The sequence below is a fragment of the Melanostigma gelatinosum genome, assembly GCF_949748355.1.
Source record: "Melanostigma gelatinosum genome assembly, chromosome: 14".
Taxonomy (NCBI): Eukaryota; Metazoa; Chordata; class Actinopteri; order Perciformes; family Zoarcidae; genus Melanostigma; species Melanostigma gelatinosum.
In genome coordinates, this window is record NC_136647.1 from 3,162,933 (window position 1) to 3,179,762 (window position 16,830).

The 16,830-nt window shown below is 43.0% G+C and overlaps 1 protein-coding gene across 1 annotated transcript in view; it reads right to left on the reverse strand.

Moving 5' to 3' along the window:
• fstl4 (follistatin-like 4) overlaps nt 1–16,830 on the reverse strand; it is a gene marked incomplete at both ends in the record, with an annotated part of 145,465 nt that overhangs the window by 46,232 nt on the left and 82,403 nt on the right. Inside the window, 2 exons of the mRNA XM_079283103.1 lie at nt 821–941; nt 3,160–3,350. Coding sequence (XP_079139229.1) covers nt 821–941; nt 3,160–3,350 — 312 coding nt within the window. The remainder of the gene's footprint in view (nt 1–820; nt 942–3,159; nt 3,351–16,830) is intronic.

A 16,830-nucleotide genomic window follows, 5' to 3' on the forward strand; every position in this document is an offset into this window, starting at 1 on the left:
TAGATAAATGCCAGCATGCGATGTCTGCTCACTGCCCATCTGGAAGGTAACGGGAGTGTAACGGAATAACAGCAGGACGGTTCCCACTAAACCCAGTCATTAGGAGGCCAAATCAGTGGCGAGGCTTGATGGACCCCACACAAGCTGAACGTAGAGCCTTAGAAATGGCCACCTGCCACAGCTAACTGCTGGGATTCATCAACTTCATCGCCGTTTTGGATTCAGATGCAGGTTATTTCACTGCAGTTTGATGTGAGATGTGAAAGAAAACCAGAAAAAAAGAAAAAAAAAAAAAAAGCGAGCCTCAAAACAGGAGCTGCAGCAGGCTGCCATGGCGTCCAACACATTGTGATGCCGATGCCACAGCAGAAATGTGTGGTGGAAATGTGATTATTGGTCCTGATAAGGTGGAACCTGCCTGTGCTCTCAGCCGCCGCTCGGTCTGAAACCCAAAGGCCATTACGGCCGTTCCAGATGCTGTAATCACGGCCGGGTCTGGGCCGCTGTGCGATTATCAGTTTATCCGTGGCTGAAACACTTTTGTCCTGGCGGCTGCTGTGGAGAGGCTGACTGGCCAGGAGGTCAGCAGGTTTCTATATAGTGACGACAGTAAGCTGTGGTTTTTTTTTCCAGTTTTTAAAAGCACGTCATTTGAACTGCACGATTTGTCGTCAGCTAGGTTTTAAAGAAATGTATTGGCAGACTGCACAGTTTTACATCTTTACAGTCGTTTTACAGGACGACATGGTCTCTTGGACAAACACTTTGTGTCTTTGTTTTCTGACGAGGAAGAGGAAGACAGTGAGGATGAAGGACTCACGGAAAGCTGTGTAGAACTCGTGCAGGCTGAGGTGTCTGTCGTTGTTGTAGTCGTCGTAACGCAGCAGGTCCTGCATGGTGCACTCCAGCAGGCTGTCCTCCAGGTGCTCCTTCATCGAGATCTAACACACACAACGCAACACGCGCGAGTTCATTCACACAGCTGGACGGACAATATGAGCGGGGAACTTGTGGGAAGACCGAGTGATATAGGCAACTGTACCAATCCACACTGTTCTCACAGCCTTCACTTGTCGGTTCCCTCTTCTCATTAATATTCTAAGCTTTGCTCTGAGATAGAACCACACTGTGCATATTCCGTGTAAATGTAAATGTGACATTTTTAAAGGCAGCGATATTACACATATCTCACATTCCAGTCTTCTTCTAATAGGGCTCCCTTGGTATTATTGTATGAACATGAACAGCTTCATTCAGAATCTTAAAGGTGCTACATTTGATATTCAGAGCATTAATACGCAGTGAAAAACGACTTGCAATGTAAAGCTGTAGGGGAGTAATGTCTACCTGAGCAGAGGATGAAGTCGCTCGCCCTCTGTGTGCAGTAATCGCAGCTTCTTCTTTTTTTTCGACATAGCTGCGCTGGCCGTGAATGCTATTAGCGCACGTTAGCGCACGTGAGCGTGCCCCATTGGCTGTTCTGCACTGCGCTCATACGGCGGTTACCGCTTATAACGTTGATCCAACCGACAGCATTGTAGCACTGTCCATGAACATTGTGTGTTTTACAGATTTGTGTTTGTTGAATTTGTACATGATATGGATTTGACTGACGCTGCTCATTACAGCACAGGCTTCTCATGAAACCTTCCAAATGTTGCTGTTCCAAGTGCTACACGTCGTGATCACTTGGGTTTCCAGTGGATGCAAAAGTGGTTTGAATTGAATTGCCAGCCTGAATACAGTTCATCATTATAAGTGGTGTTTAGAGCGGCTTTTTATTCCACCAATAATTAGAGTAAGATTTCCATCAGACGGAAGATGCCTCATGTACATAAACACCCAAATCACAGGAACTGACTCATTCTGAGAGTCATTCCATTCTGTGGGAAAGGGGCGGGTTAAATATGTAATCTGTCACGTAAGTGCTGATTGCTTCCCATTTTAGGAATATCTCTGCTTTCACTGCTAACGCTGGTGCACGCGGCACCCGAGTTAATTCAAAGATGTTCCCCCGGGAAGACGCACCACTCACTCCTCCATTGTTCGTCATTCACGAGCCGTCTCTTCCCCTTTAGTGGTGCGTCTTCCCCCGGGGAGCCGTCTTTGAAGAGGTAATGTGCATTTGAGTAAAATATTTCAGATCCAAAATACAGAGCTTTACCCTCCGAGACCATCTGTGACAATAGAGGGATCCCAGAAGGGAGACATGACGGATGGATGACTGGAAATCATCTTTGAATTTGGTCCTTAAAAGCATGATGTCTGTGAAGCGGTTTTTATGAATTCCTAAGGATAAGAATGTCCTATCTACAGATTTGCTGGCAACATGTCAGCATTAGTAATTGCCAGCTGCGATTGATCAACATCTTTTGTTGGATCTTGCAGTGCAGCTCTGTCAGAGAGGGATTTTATTTTTCATCTCTGCAGCTAGAAATCACTCAATCTGTGTTCATTCTAAAAGGGGACAAAGCGGGTTGCCATTCACAACCGCGGACATATGACAGCCGATGGATTACTGTGGCATTTTTGAGACTATATTTAGTTTCACTTATTAATCATCAGCTTCTAATAAGCTTGCTATTCAGTGGCATCATAAAGCCATTCTCTTTCTCTTCCCACATAACGAGAAAGAGCTGCAGCCCATTCAGGTTGTGGGAGATTAGGACCGCAGAGCATTTGCCAATTCACTCATCTGGTTGCAGTCCGCTGTCGGCAGTGACACTAACACGGTTCACTGCATTCTGGCAGAAGTCACTGAGACCAAAGCATTGGTTGGGAGGAGTCTAATTAACTCCATATCTGATGCCCATTTCCCGATACCAGATGATGCCTGCAACAATTCAATTCCCTCGCCCTGCAAATGCCAATTCTCTCTCCTGTTTCCCACCAGGGTCTGATGGGAAGATAACCTCGATGAACATCTTTTAATGTTAAACATGATTAATTGCATGCTTGAGCCACGTGTCACTCACTCTACTGTAAAGTTTGAACCACGTGGTCTTCACCCTCTGAACCCCACAGCCTGTGGGCTGCTTTGAAAAAGCACGTTTTCTATATTTTATTGCAGTTCAAGGAACTTTCCGACGTTCCGACGTTGAACCCGTCATGTGTGACGAACACTTCCGTAAGGAAAAGCAGCCGAAGCTCGACACCCACCTTCTCCAGCTCGTCACCGACGAGCCGTCCGTCCTCGTCCGCGTCCAGGTATTTGAACATGGTGTCCACCAGCGCTTGCTTCTCCTCCATGTCTCTCTGCTGGTTCTGCTCTCCAGTTTTCAGCGCTTTGGGCTGCATATCCAGCAGCATGCTCTTCAGCCTGTTGTACTCTGACATGGTGCATGCGTTGCCTGCGGGAGCAAACACACAGATATGGAAGAAAAGACATTTGTTTAACCTCAATTATACAAGGCGATTATACAAACCATTTCTGTAAATTGGATTTAATGTGTTGGCGTGTTTTTATAGAGGGAGGAGAGGAAGAAGAGTGCAAGAGGGATAAATAACGTGTGTATTTGTGCATGCATGTGTGTGTCCTAGAGTGTTTATTCATTTAAAAAGTTTTTTGTTTGCATAATTTGTCTGACAGCTTTTCGGTGCAGGGGGGCGCAATTAGTTACAAGTAATCCTTGAATCCACATAAAAACTAAAGGTAAACATTGAGACCCTCTCGAGCTCCTGGTCCTCCTCTACGCTCTGTGATCAGAGCTCAAGTCTCAAACACGACGAGGCGTCGATCTGCTGATTGTCTGCAAGGCTTTGCCTGATGGAGATGTGCAGAGGAAACGAGACCACAAATGAATCACGGACGGCACCAAGCATTTATTTCTTCACACTTTAAATCAATAATTATGCAAAACACGTCCGTGCCATGCTGTGAGAGACTTGATACTAATGGAGAGCAGAGAAGCAGCTTTTCCTCTTCTTTGCCATCATGTCCCGCCTTTCCTTTAGTATTACCCGAGTCTGATGACAGCATGAGAGATGCTGGCAGGAGGGTAACGAGGCCCACGTGCAAGTCAGGAGCATGGTGACGAGAACAAATTGTGAAAAGAAAACCTCTCCCATATGAATAACTCATGAGGCGACCCGATCACTGCAGAGCAGGAGCCCCCCCCCTCTGAGAGCACTCAGGAACGGATCTCATGGCCTAATCTCCCCCGACAACGCAAAAAAACATCTAAGTTGACGAATGCAAAATGAGGGGACAGGACGGGCCTGAAAGAAAGATTCTCGAAATTTAGTCCCAGCATCTCATTTTGGTTTTAAAACTCGTAGCAGTGGGGAGTGCTGAGCATCTCCACAGTTGTGATGTAACAGTGACTACGTCCACTTCCTTGCACAGTATATGGGCTTCAGTGAAGAAAAAAACACAACATGTTTTTATTACACGTACTGCTATCCATTTATGAAAACTGCCATTTTGTCGAAAATCTATAAAGAAAAAAAAGAGGCGGAGCTCAAACCCAGAAAACAGCAAGTAATGAGAGGAAGTCATCAATTCAGTAATTCTCAGTTATCTGGGAGGTTTGAATACTATTTGACACGTCCTTAACGTCACACATGAATGCACACGCAAAGACAAAAACCAAAGAAACCCAGAATGTCGCCCACCGGTCTCAACACTGGCTGCGTATTACAACACGAAGACTTACACACCCCCACCACTAAGACGATGGGCAGGCTGTCAAGTCAAGGTCTTGGCTAAATCCCTGTTCAATGTTATTCCTGCGGGGGGGGAATGAGGCGTGAGATGGATCAGACATGAGGGATCATCACCAAGCAGTCATCCCGGTCCCTGCTCTGGAAGGACAGAAACAAATTAACACCCTCAGGCTGATTTGCATCTCGTCATATATGGAGAGAACAATCCTCTCTTTGCTCAGCAGAGGGGAAAATATCATGAGAATATGTTTAATATGTACACGTTCAAGAAAAGAAAAATGTAAGGCAATTTCAAGACTTGTGTAGGAGGAGACATAATTCATAATGTTGCTGCACTGACACAGGCCGGACCGGATTTTTGTTATAACCATTTAACACAAACGGTTGAAAAAAACTGTTCAAAATAATGTCGAACGTGATATATGTGTCGTGTTGCAGAGATATCTACTGAAACGAACAGGCTAACTACCTTTTCCTGTCTTGTAATACTACGTTCTCCATAGTGAGGTGAGACTGATAGCTTCCAGTCCTCATGAGAGGACAAAGAAGTATTGCTATATTGTAGTTTCATTTATTGGATTAAAGGGGTCGACAGCCCTTTTTTATTTCATAACAGACGACTGTCAACGTAGCTTGTATGGAGCCAGAGGTGAAATGCTGCCCCTCCTATTCCTTTGGAGGAAGTGTCTATATCTTATTCATTGTACCTGTAATGTCCTCTTCCTACACCTTCTATTCTCTGGCCATGATGAGAAAGTGAATGTTACACCTGGATGTCACAGTGAATCACGCTCTCTTTCTTTGCCGCCGTGAACGTCCTTTGATTCAGTCTCGTTCTATTGTGCTGAGCACAGCAGCTGCTGCAGTGGCAGAGAAATATCGGTCTGTGTTACAGTGCATCCACCGCTGACTCTAACACTGTTTTATTGTTCTAGAGGGAACCAGACCGTTTGAAATGCTAGCTGCTTAAGTGAGTGATCCGAAGCTGCTCGCACCGTGGACGCCCAATGCCCCGGAGACGGAGCTCCTCTTCCGCCGCTCGGAGCATCCTCCGAGCTCACGCTTTATGAATGTCAGCCAGGGGAAAACAAACAGCGGGAGAAACAACCAGAGAAGAACGTCTCTGTAACGCTAAAGGGAACGGTTTGTGTGAGAAGATAAAAAGTCATTTAAAGGGTACAATCTCTCAAGGTAAAAAAAACACAACATACAACATAAAATATGCAGGAGATGTGTGTGGATGTGAAACCAAGTATGTCAACGTGACTTTTTTTTCAATGAATAAAATCTACCACAAAAAAATAAAAAGAATGTACTACAGAGACGTAACTACAGAACGTACTACAGAGACGTAACTACAGAACGTACTACAGAGACGTAACTACAGAGACATAACTACAGAATGTACTACAGAGACGTAACTACAGAACGTACTACAGAGACGTAACTACAGAGACGTAACTACAGAACGTACTACAGAGACGTAACTACAGAATGTACTACAGAGACATAACTACAGAATGTACTACAGAGACGTAACTACAGAATGTACTACAGAGACAAAACTACAGAATGTACTACAGAGACGTAACTACAGAACGTACTACAGAGACGTAACTACAGAGACGTAACTACAGAATGTACTACAGAGACGTAACTACAGAACGTACTACAGAGACGTAACTACAGAATGTACTACAGAGACGTAACTACAGAATGTACTACAGAGACGTAACTACAGAATGTACTACAGAGACGTAACTACAGAATGTACTACAGAGACGTAACTACAGAACGTACTACAGAGACATAACTACAGAATGTACTACAGAGACATAACTACAGAACGTACTACAGAGACGTAAATACAGAATGTACTACAGAGACATAACTACAGAATGTACTACAGAGACGTAACTACAGAATGTACTACAGAGACAAAACTACAGAATGTACTTCAAAGAAGTAACTACAGAACATACTCCAGAGACGTAACTACAGAACGTACTACAGAGACGTAACTACAGAATGTACTACAGAGACGTAACTACAGAATGTACTACAGAGACATAACTACAGAAGGTACTACAGAGACGTAAATACAGAATGTACTACAGAGACGTAACTACAGAATGTACTACAGAGACGTAACTACAGAATGTACTACAGAGACGTAACTACAGAATATACTACAGAGACATAACTACAGAATCTACTTTAAAGAAGTAACTACAGAATGTACTACAGAGACATAACTACAGAATGTACTACAGAGACGTAACTACAGAATGTACTACAGAGACGTAACTACAGAATGTACTACAGAGACGTAACTACAGAATGTACTACAGAGACAACTACAGAACGTACTACAGAGACGTAACTACAGAATGTACTACAGAGACGTAACTACAGAATGTACTACAGAGACGTAACTACAGAATGTACTACAGAGACGTAACTACAGAATGTACTACAGAGACGTAACTACAGAACGTACTACAGAGACAACTACAGAACGTACTACAGAGACGTAACTACAGAATGTACTACAGAGACGTAACTACAGAATGTACTACAGAGACGTAACTACAGAATGTACTACAGAGACGTAACTACAGAACGTACTACAGAGACGTAACTACAGAATGTACTACAGAGACGTAACTACAGAATGTACTACAGAGACGTAACTACAGAATGTACTCCAGAGACGTAACTACAGAATGTACTACAGAGACGTAACTACAGAATGTACTACAGAGACATAACTACAGAATGTACTACAGAGACGTAACTACAGAATGTACTTCAGAGACGTAACTACAGAATGTACTTCAGAGACGTAACTACAGAACGTACTACAGAGACGTAACTACAGAACGTACTACAGAGACGTAACTACAGAATGTACTACAGAGACGTAACTACAGAATGTACTACAGAGACGTAACTACAGAACGTACTACAGAGACGTAACTGCAGAACGTACTCCAGAGACGTAACTACAGAACGTACTACAGAGACATAACTACAGAATGTACTACAGAGACGTAACTACAGAATGTACTACAGAGACGTAACTACAGAATGTACTACAGAGACGTAACTACAGAATGTACCACAGAGACGTAACTACAGAATGTACTTCAGAGACTTAACTACACAATGTACTACAGAGACGTAACTACAGAACGTACTACAGAGACTTAACTACACAATGTACTACAGAGACGTAACTACAGAATGTACTACAGAGACGTAACTACAGAATGTACTACAGAGACGTAACTACAGAATGTACTACAGAGACGTAACTACAGAATGTACTACAGAGACGTAACTACAGAATGTACTACAGAGATGTAACTGCAGAATGTACTACAGAGACGTAACTACAGAATGTACTCCAGAGACGTAACTACACAATGTACTACAGAGACGTAACTACAGAATGTACTACAGAGACGTAACTGCAGAATGTACTACAGAGACGTAACTACAGAATGTACTACAGAGACATAACTACAGAATGTGCTACAGAGACATAACTACAGAATGTACTACAGAGACGTAACTACAGAACGTACTACAGAGACGTAACTACAGAACGTACTACAGAGACGTAACTACAGAATGTACTACAGAGACGTAACTACAGAATGTACTACAGAGACATAACTACAGAATGTACTACAGAGACGTAACTACAGAATGTACTACAGAGACGTAACTGCAGAATGTACTACAGAGACGTAACTACAGAATGTACTACAGAGACGTAACTACAGAATGTACTACAGAGACATAACTACAGAATGTACTACAGAGACGTAACTACAGAATGTACTACAGAGACATAACTACAGAATGTACTACAGAGACGTAACTACAGAATGTACTACAGAGACGTAACTGCAGAATGTACTACAGAGACGTAACTGCAGAATGTACTCCAGAGACGTAACTGCAGAATGTACTACAGAGACGTAACTACAGAATGTACTACAGAGACGTAACTACAGAATGTACTACAGAGACATAACTACAGAATGTACTACAGAGACGTAACTACAGAATGTACTACAGAGACGTAACTGCAGAATGTACTACAGAGACGTAACTGCAGAATGTACTCCAGAGACGTAACTGCAGAATGTACTACAGAGACGTAACTACAGAATGTACTACAGAGACGTAGTACATTCTACTGGGTATTCTAATGTTCCAATCCGTAAACAAACTGAAATGATGAGCCTTGAAAACAAGAGTTCATCTCAATGCACAAATATCTTAAGTGTTAAAAGCATGACCTGATAAAAAGGCATTTCTTATCAGCAGGACCTTGTGCTACGGAGGCATCACAACTAATTTGTTGCTCGTCTGCTGTAAGCGGAGAAAGTCAACCGGTACAAAGCAGTCATGCAACCTTTCAAATTCAGATGTGTGTGAATGAAAGAAGCTGTACTTCTTGGTTGAGTTCTTGGCTCTGACTGAAACGCTGGAGGAAGTGGGAGTCCACGGCATCAATGCTTCAGTAGACGAAACCTCCCTGCGATGCCCTCCAGGATGTAAAATGTGTGCCTGACCTCCTCCAGCTCAAGTGATGGGATTATTTCCCGCCATGCCGTCTGTGTGCCGCTAATACGCGATGGTGATAGACCTCCCTTCCACATAATTATGAATATGATGGACACTCTTTGCTCCTCAGGGCGGCAAGGTCTAAGAGGGGCTGAGCCAATCTTGGACGGTTGACACAAGTCACAGGAGAGCCTCGTAATCACTGCTGGCAGCTGTTTAAATCGGCTCACTGTGAGCTTCATTGTCCATCCAGGATGTCTTCAAAACACTTAAACCTGTAACTGTCTCCATCTTTGTATACCGCTGTTTAAAAAGTATGTTGAACTTACACTTTGTATGACAAGTGAGAAACACAAGAAACTGAAAATACTCAAGGTCAATGATGAATAAAATCACATAACCCTCCAAATATTAGCAGAAAATGTCTGAGTTCAGTTGATTGAAACAACAATGTTAACGATGGATTAACTGGTGCTCTATAAAGCAGAGCAGCTTTACTCTACCAGACCACTGGTTGGGCAAAATAAACAATCTGAGAATTAATTTTGAGTTCTTGGAGCTTGTGTGACGGACTAAACGAGTGATGAAATAAAGAGAAAAGAAATTCAAGTTAATCCTTCGCTGCATCCTAACGATGTAGGTCAGATAATGTAGCAGCATTTATTAGAGCAAATTAAGGGAGCATTCTACAGAAGAACGTCCCCCTGGTGGATCCGAGTAGCTCGTGAGCTATTCTGCGGGGAAGTGTAATAAAAAAACCCACAGACATATATTTCCATATATATATATAAACAAAAAAAACGTTGCACGAAACCAACCAGCCATTATTCGAAAAAAACAGCTTGCACAGCATCCATCCACAAAGAGGAGCAGGAGGAGGCCGGGGGGGGAGGTGGAGGGAATGTGCAGCATCGTGAATGATCAGCAGAGAGAGAGAGTGTCAGCTGTCGAGTTATTAAGACCTCACCGACTGTTTGACTGTGGCTGGAGGAGGCCGCCGATACGATCGGCTGTGAGCTGACAGCGATATCGTGGTCAGAGTGATGGGCTGAACGACATTCCTGCTTCCTAAATGAATATCCCAAACGGGACTGTTCTGGGGAACTTGTTATTGATAGCGTGAGCAGTAATCCCGCGTCAAAAGCAGTAAAAAAGTGATGAGTCACGGTTTAAAGCGACTCCAACACATTTCCCAGCTAATACATAACTCCCGTCGACTCAAAACGACGTCTCTAGATTGTGGCGTGCGGGCGAAGCGGCCTGCCAGCTTGCCTCACCGTACATTCAGCGGAGTGGATCGGCGTGTGCTCGGGAAGCCTTATCAGAGTCTGTGCAGCTTGGCGCCGACTAAATGAGAAACCCCGTCGCAACACCAAGGCTATTGGCAAAGCGGTGAAGGAGAAACAGTACAGTGGCGTTCACTCCCCGGCCCGCCTGTCTATCTGCAAGCCCGTCGTCTAGAACCGCCTTCTCAAACTGCACATCAGCACGATGCACATCAGCCCTACATCTCTTCCTCCATCTCTCTCTGGATCCGACTCTCTTTCACTCTTAGTTACTCGGCCTCGCAGGGAATCCCGTCAGTGTAACTTACAGGGGACATGCAGAGTTTAGCAGCAACATTGGGCTCCAACGACGGCACTTTGGATGAAGTTCCCTCCGAAGCAAGTAAATACTTCGGATTATAAAAAGGACTGGCGTCATTGTTATTGCTGACACTGCTGTTCTTTTATTAACTGCCGTTGTGACAAAGCCTGCTGAGGCCCCCGTTTCACAAACGATATTGTTAAGCGTCAAGACATTTCCCCTTTGAGTGTTAATGATCACAATATTAGTGGTTGTCATACTGCAGCTGATTTATGAATGAATGAATGCATTTTATTTGTAGAGTGCTTTTCACAGACATAACATCACAAAGTGCTTAACAGAGCAGACATTTAAAAGCATAAAAAACACAATGTGACCCACGGGTCAATAAATTACATACCCAGAGAAAAATAAAAAAATAAAATAAAAAATAATAAAAAATAAAATAAAAATGTAAAACATATTTTAAGAGCAGGTCTATGACATGGGTTTACTTTTTACTCAAACACCAGCCTGAAAAGGTGGGTTTTGAGCTGGTTCTTAAAAGTATTCACAGTATCTTTACTCAGCAGGTGCAGCTGTTCTTTTAAAATAACTTGTAATTACTCACCTAATTAGCATGAAGTGCGCTGCATGGAGGCTGTGTTGGTTATGCCCACGATGTAGAAATTATTTTCAACTCATTGTACAAGATATCGTATGTGAGGTTTCATGTGGCGTATTGTTCAGTGTGGCCTCCAAAGAGAAGCCACAGAGGCTGGGACTCAAAGAGCTGAGAGGGCTGGTTTCAAAGCAGCACGCCCCCAACAGATGAGCACATAGGAATGAAACATCAGCATCGCACTTTATGTTTAATAACTACTTTAGTCGCCATGCATCGGGTGGCTCTTTGGCTCTAATAAGATTGAACGCACACCTTGTTAGGTGTTCCAACACAAAAGCATGTGTAAAACTTCTGGGTGAGGCGTTTGAAGTCACAGTATAGTTTTCTCTCTTTGAAGCGGCAGAAAACTTTTAGATTTATCGAACAAAATGATGCTCCATGGACTCAGGAGTCTGATGAATTTAAACAGATTCGTGTAAAACCTTATTTGGCAAATATGGTGAGATTTTGGTGATGTGGGTGGTGACATTGGTTGAGATGGGACATGGAACATTAACAAACCCATTTAAACGTCATGAAGAGACAACAGACTTCCTCTATTTTTCATGAGAAAAAGAATGAAGATATTCGGTCTCGGCCTTCATTTGCTTCATCCACACTGGACATTTTGCCAGCTATTTCCTGCAGAATTGACAATGCCATAACCGCAGTCAATGCAATTTATTATTTTCTGCTTTACATTCTTCATGCTCAATAACACAATATGTGGTTTCTCACAAACTGCTGTTGTCCGCTCAAACAGCAAATTGCCTCCTACCTGCATGCGGTTTTGGCAGTAATAGCAACAGAGTACTGCCTAATGGATACTCAAGTGGCCCTGGGAGTCATGGACTACATAACGACCTGTCGGACCCATAAAACAAATAATAACAGAGTTTTTTCACTGCCAAGTCAACAACAATAATAGAAAGAACAATCAGACTCAAAATATAAATACTGACGCACTGGCACCCTCGGCCCTGGTGAAGCGGATTTGGCGAAAGAAAATAATCACCAAGCCTGCGCTCTCGCTAATAGATTGAGACGGGGAACAAGCTCAGGCGTTGATTACATTTTTAGCATCCATCCTCTCCTCTCTCTCCACACCTGCAGGGTAAGGTTATCCGGAGGCCTTTCACAGCCGTCGCTGAGGCCTGCAAGCTGCTGCCGGATGATCCCAAGAGTATACAGCTTGAAATTGCCTGGGTGTGGGGACCGGAGGAGACGGAGCCGCCTCGGGTTGTATGTGGCCCAACTGAACCCCACTGACAACAGAGAACCCAGGACCAGCATCCTACATCACCCTGCCCAAATACTGCAGTGACCGTGACGGGGAAAGTTTCACGGAATGGAAGATTTTAAGTCACTCAAAGTGGGAGGTGGACTAAAACAAGCAACCTCTTAACGCTCGCCGTACGTTTCCATCCACAGGGATGTTGCATTTTGAACATGTGACAAATTTAGCGTTGTTTCCCCTCAACAAAAAGCCAATGGGGTTTTTCCCAACTCTGCGGCAGACACAAGTTCATGAGACACATTTCGTGAAACAAGGAAACCGTCACAAATTAACACGCAAAAGTAAAATGCTAACATTCGGCTATAAACCCAATAAAGTCATATAAGCGTGAGTATACACACCGAGGCTGTAAAAGTGGACTAGTCAGTGTGATATCATTTTGTCTTTTTTAAAGACACATACAAGCTTAAAAATTCCCAAGAGCGGTTTGTACTGGAGTATTTCACATCGCATAACTTGATTGAGAAGGAATGTGCATATGTTGTCTCCCTTACATGGATGTTATGGAGTTCAATGCATTGCTGGATTCACCTGTGCAGTCCATGACAAATTTGCAAAATTTGTTTCATCAAAACCAATCGACATGCAGTGAACTTTTGGGCTGTTGTCGGCTTCACTTCAGTTGCATGCAAATATCATGCTAATCAACTACGGGTGGAGGCGAAGGAGTCCGGGCATGGGTTCGTTCTTCATCGTCCTCACTATCCCGTCATCAAGTACAAATGAGACCAGTTCAACACGTGTCATGCCACAAGCTGATGACACAGCAAGCAGCTCAAATGTTGCCTGCGACTTGACGTGACTAAAGCACGAAAGCATCGGACAACGGAGGACCAAAAAGTTGCAGCAAGTAAAAGCTCTCCTCACAGTTTCAGTGGGAGTGATCAAGTAGTGGGCAGGTGTTCGTCTTTTTCTTTTTTCACATATGTTCAGGTCAGTGACGCAGAGTTCTGACACTTGGAAAACAACAAAAAAAGAACAAGAGGAAGACAGAGCTGCACGCTGAGAACACGGCTCTTATTCGTTCTTCTCAGTCAAAGAGAAGAACGGTTCATCCCTTTCATCTGAGGGTCTTGTCTTTCATCTTGATTATGTCTATGAGCGTATGCTTAAGAAGACTCTTCATCTTTCACTCTTTCTTTTCTTCTTCTCTGCAGGTCACAACTTTGCTTCAGTGGCAAAGGCTGAAGTGTTTTGCGTGGGCGTCTGAGAGGAGACTTGTTCTCTGCATGAAGGTTGCAGCTTCAACATCTCACTATACAGTAACATCAACCGCTGACGTGCAACAAACCCTCAACACTGAGGAGTAATATCATTCATACGTCAAAACATTAAAAGCAATGAAAGAGAATCAGCAGTCTGTACATTGCAGTGCAGAGTGAAATGCTAATTGAATATCACATATTTCTGTCAAATTGGCTGCATACAAGAAGAAGCGTGTGGTTTTTCTTTCATTTCAACCAAATTTCATCCTATCAATGCATACAAAGGGAAATTAATTTCGTCTCTGATGTTTTCCCACGATGAATCGGTCGTCATTACTCGATTCTCTACAATCATGCAACAGCAATGGTGTTTTCATTACCATTAGACGACGCAAACACAGCGAGCTAATTTCAACTTTGACGACGGCCCGCAATTATAACGAGTATATTTCCCCCTGAGCTAACGAGAGACAATGCAGTCAGTTGATAATGTGGCCATTTATTTCCCTCCCAATAACTACAGTAGTCATTTACTTGTTGGTACATGAAGGTTCATATGTTGTGTCCCCTCTTAAAGTCATTCCTATGGCCTTTGGGGGACAGTTGATTGCGACACATTGTTCAGGTTTTCTGTATCAGTGCTGCAAATGCAGGTGAATATGTTGGTGTGTTGCATTGTACTGTTTGATGCGCTGTCATTTTGTACTTTATCAAATCTGTTCAGTACAACAGATTGTACCCTTTGGCTCAGTCCAATGCTGTGTCCGAAAAAAAACATGTTGGCATTCAAATTATTTGATTCAGCAATTGCATTTTAGACAATGAAAGAGTAATGCTTCCCAGATAAGGTTTTCAATAACTCAACGAAGCACAGATTTGTATTGAGCCATTGGAATGTTAAAACGTTTCTGTACTGTAAAACTGTTGTTGAGATGAGTATTGAAGTTGTTCGATTTTCAAAATCATAAAATCCAATTCCTTTCTGCCTAATGACTGACCATATTCACCATATTGTGTTCCATGCCCCATTTTTTTTTCAGGGAAAAGAAAATGTATAAACAGAAGAAGTCAGAGCCCATTCGATTGCACTGCACATCAAATGGTTTGCCCCAAGGTACATTGGCAGCAGTGGACCGATATCGACTCATTACAGGTTTACAACTGGAGTCCTTCTCTCTGCCAGCAGGTAGACACAGTAGTAGAGCAGGCCATTAAGCAGAAAACAGAACTAATGAAGGGGGAAATTAACAGAACACAAACAAATAGCACGTGTATTTCCCTGCCTGGCCTCTGTTCATACGGCTTTCCCGTTTCCTGCACGTCGCCTCCTCGGTTCACTTTGTGAAGCTATCTGGGTCACGCACATCTACCACCGTTGAGGGAAGTCATCAAACCAAACGCAAAAAGAAATACAAGAAATGTGTTCTGTCAAAGCTCCCATTAATAACGAGGTGACCTGGATGAGCTTCTGACATTTCGGCCTCCAGCATATTTATAGAAATGACCGCAGTACAAACGCAAAACAGGCACATTTATCATCAGTGGTGCGTATAAAAAACACCACGTTTCAACCCTGTGTCCCTTCAGAGAATTGCTTCTTGAAAAAGAATAAGTGACTTTCAGTCTAGTCGGGATATTTCTTTCAACGCTTTCCTAAATGTACTCTTTATGAATTCATACAGGATCCCTATCAGGGATGAAGGGCTTTCCGACATAACAATTTCATAACAGCGGGAGCCAGTCCTTCAGTCAGCAGCTTGTCAACTAGAATGATGTGTTTCAAAGCCTTGGATCCTGAGCTGTTTAAATACCCATTGGCTTTCTGCCCCCACAGGGTCCCTGGGCCAAGCCTCCACATCCGTCGCCTCATGCCAAAGACTGTCACTCAGCACACAAAAAAGCTCCAAGAGGAGCCGTCTTTCAGCTCCAATGTGTTCATCGGTCTCAGCTTTGTTCAGAATATAGCCCTTTATGTTCACTGCAGCTTCCTGATATCAGATTGAACTTTAAGAATATGTGTATATTATATCACGCAATTCATGTGCAGGCTTCTGCTGTTCACGTCTACATTTGGAAGATCACCGTTGCAGTTGAGTGTGAGTGCCGTGCTCTCTTTTTTTTTGGAATATTTTTTTTTTCCAAGTATTTTAACAATGCAAGAGAGCATACAGAACACAGTACAGTAAACATTACAAACAACTACACAACAAGTTAAGAGAAAAAAATAAAAATAAAATAAAAAATAAACACAAATAAAGTAAATAAAATTAAGTAAATAAAGTAAATAAATAAATAATTCCCCCCACCCAAAAAAAAAGAAGAAAAAAAAGTGACGTGCTCTTAATGGCTGCAATACAACAGGCCACTCCTTCATGAATGGAATAGATGAGTGAGTTATTTTTCTAGATTTTGAAGAAACGACCGAAGAAACAGAAGAACAAATGAGGGGAATTAACTGGAAGGGTATGTTAAAACATGTGGAAGCAGTGGAGCAGATTTAGGCCAGTCGGTCACATGTACAGTACCGCGTGGTGTAACACCATGCACCCTGGAGGACTCCTGCTTGTAGCAGTGACTAATTTGAGCGCATTAGGGAAACACAGTTCAGCGCTGTACTTTCTGTAATTACCAAAGCCCCTGTGCATGATGAAAGCTGGTGGGTAAGCTCAATTTCTCCAGAACGATGTGACGGCTTCAACGTTAATGAGACTAATTCAGATATGTTTCTAAGTTTACATTGAATAACTTTGTCCGGACAAAACAAGCAACGTGAAGACGTCACCTTGGACTATTGTCTGGCCTCTAATCGACTAAAGAGTGAATAAAAAGAACTATAGATGGATTCAATTACA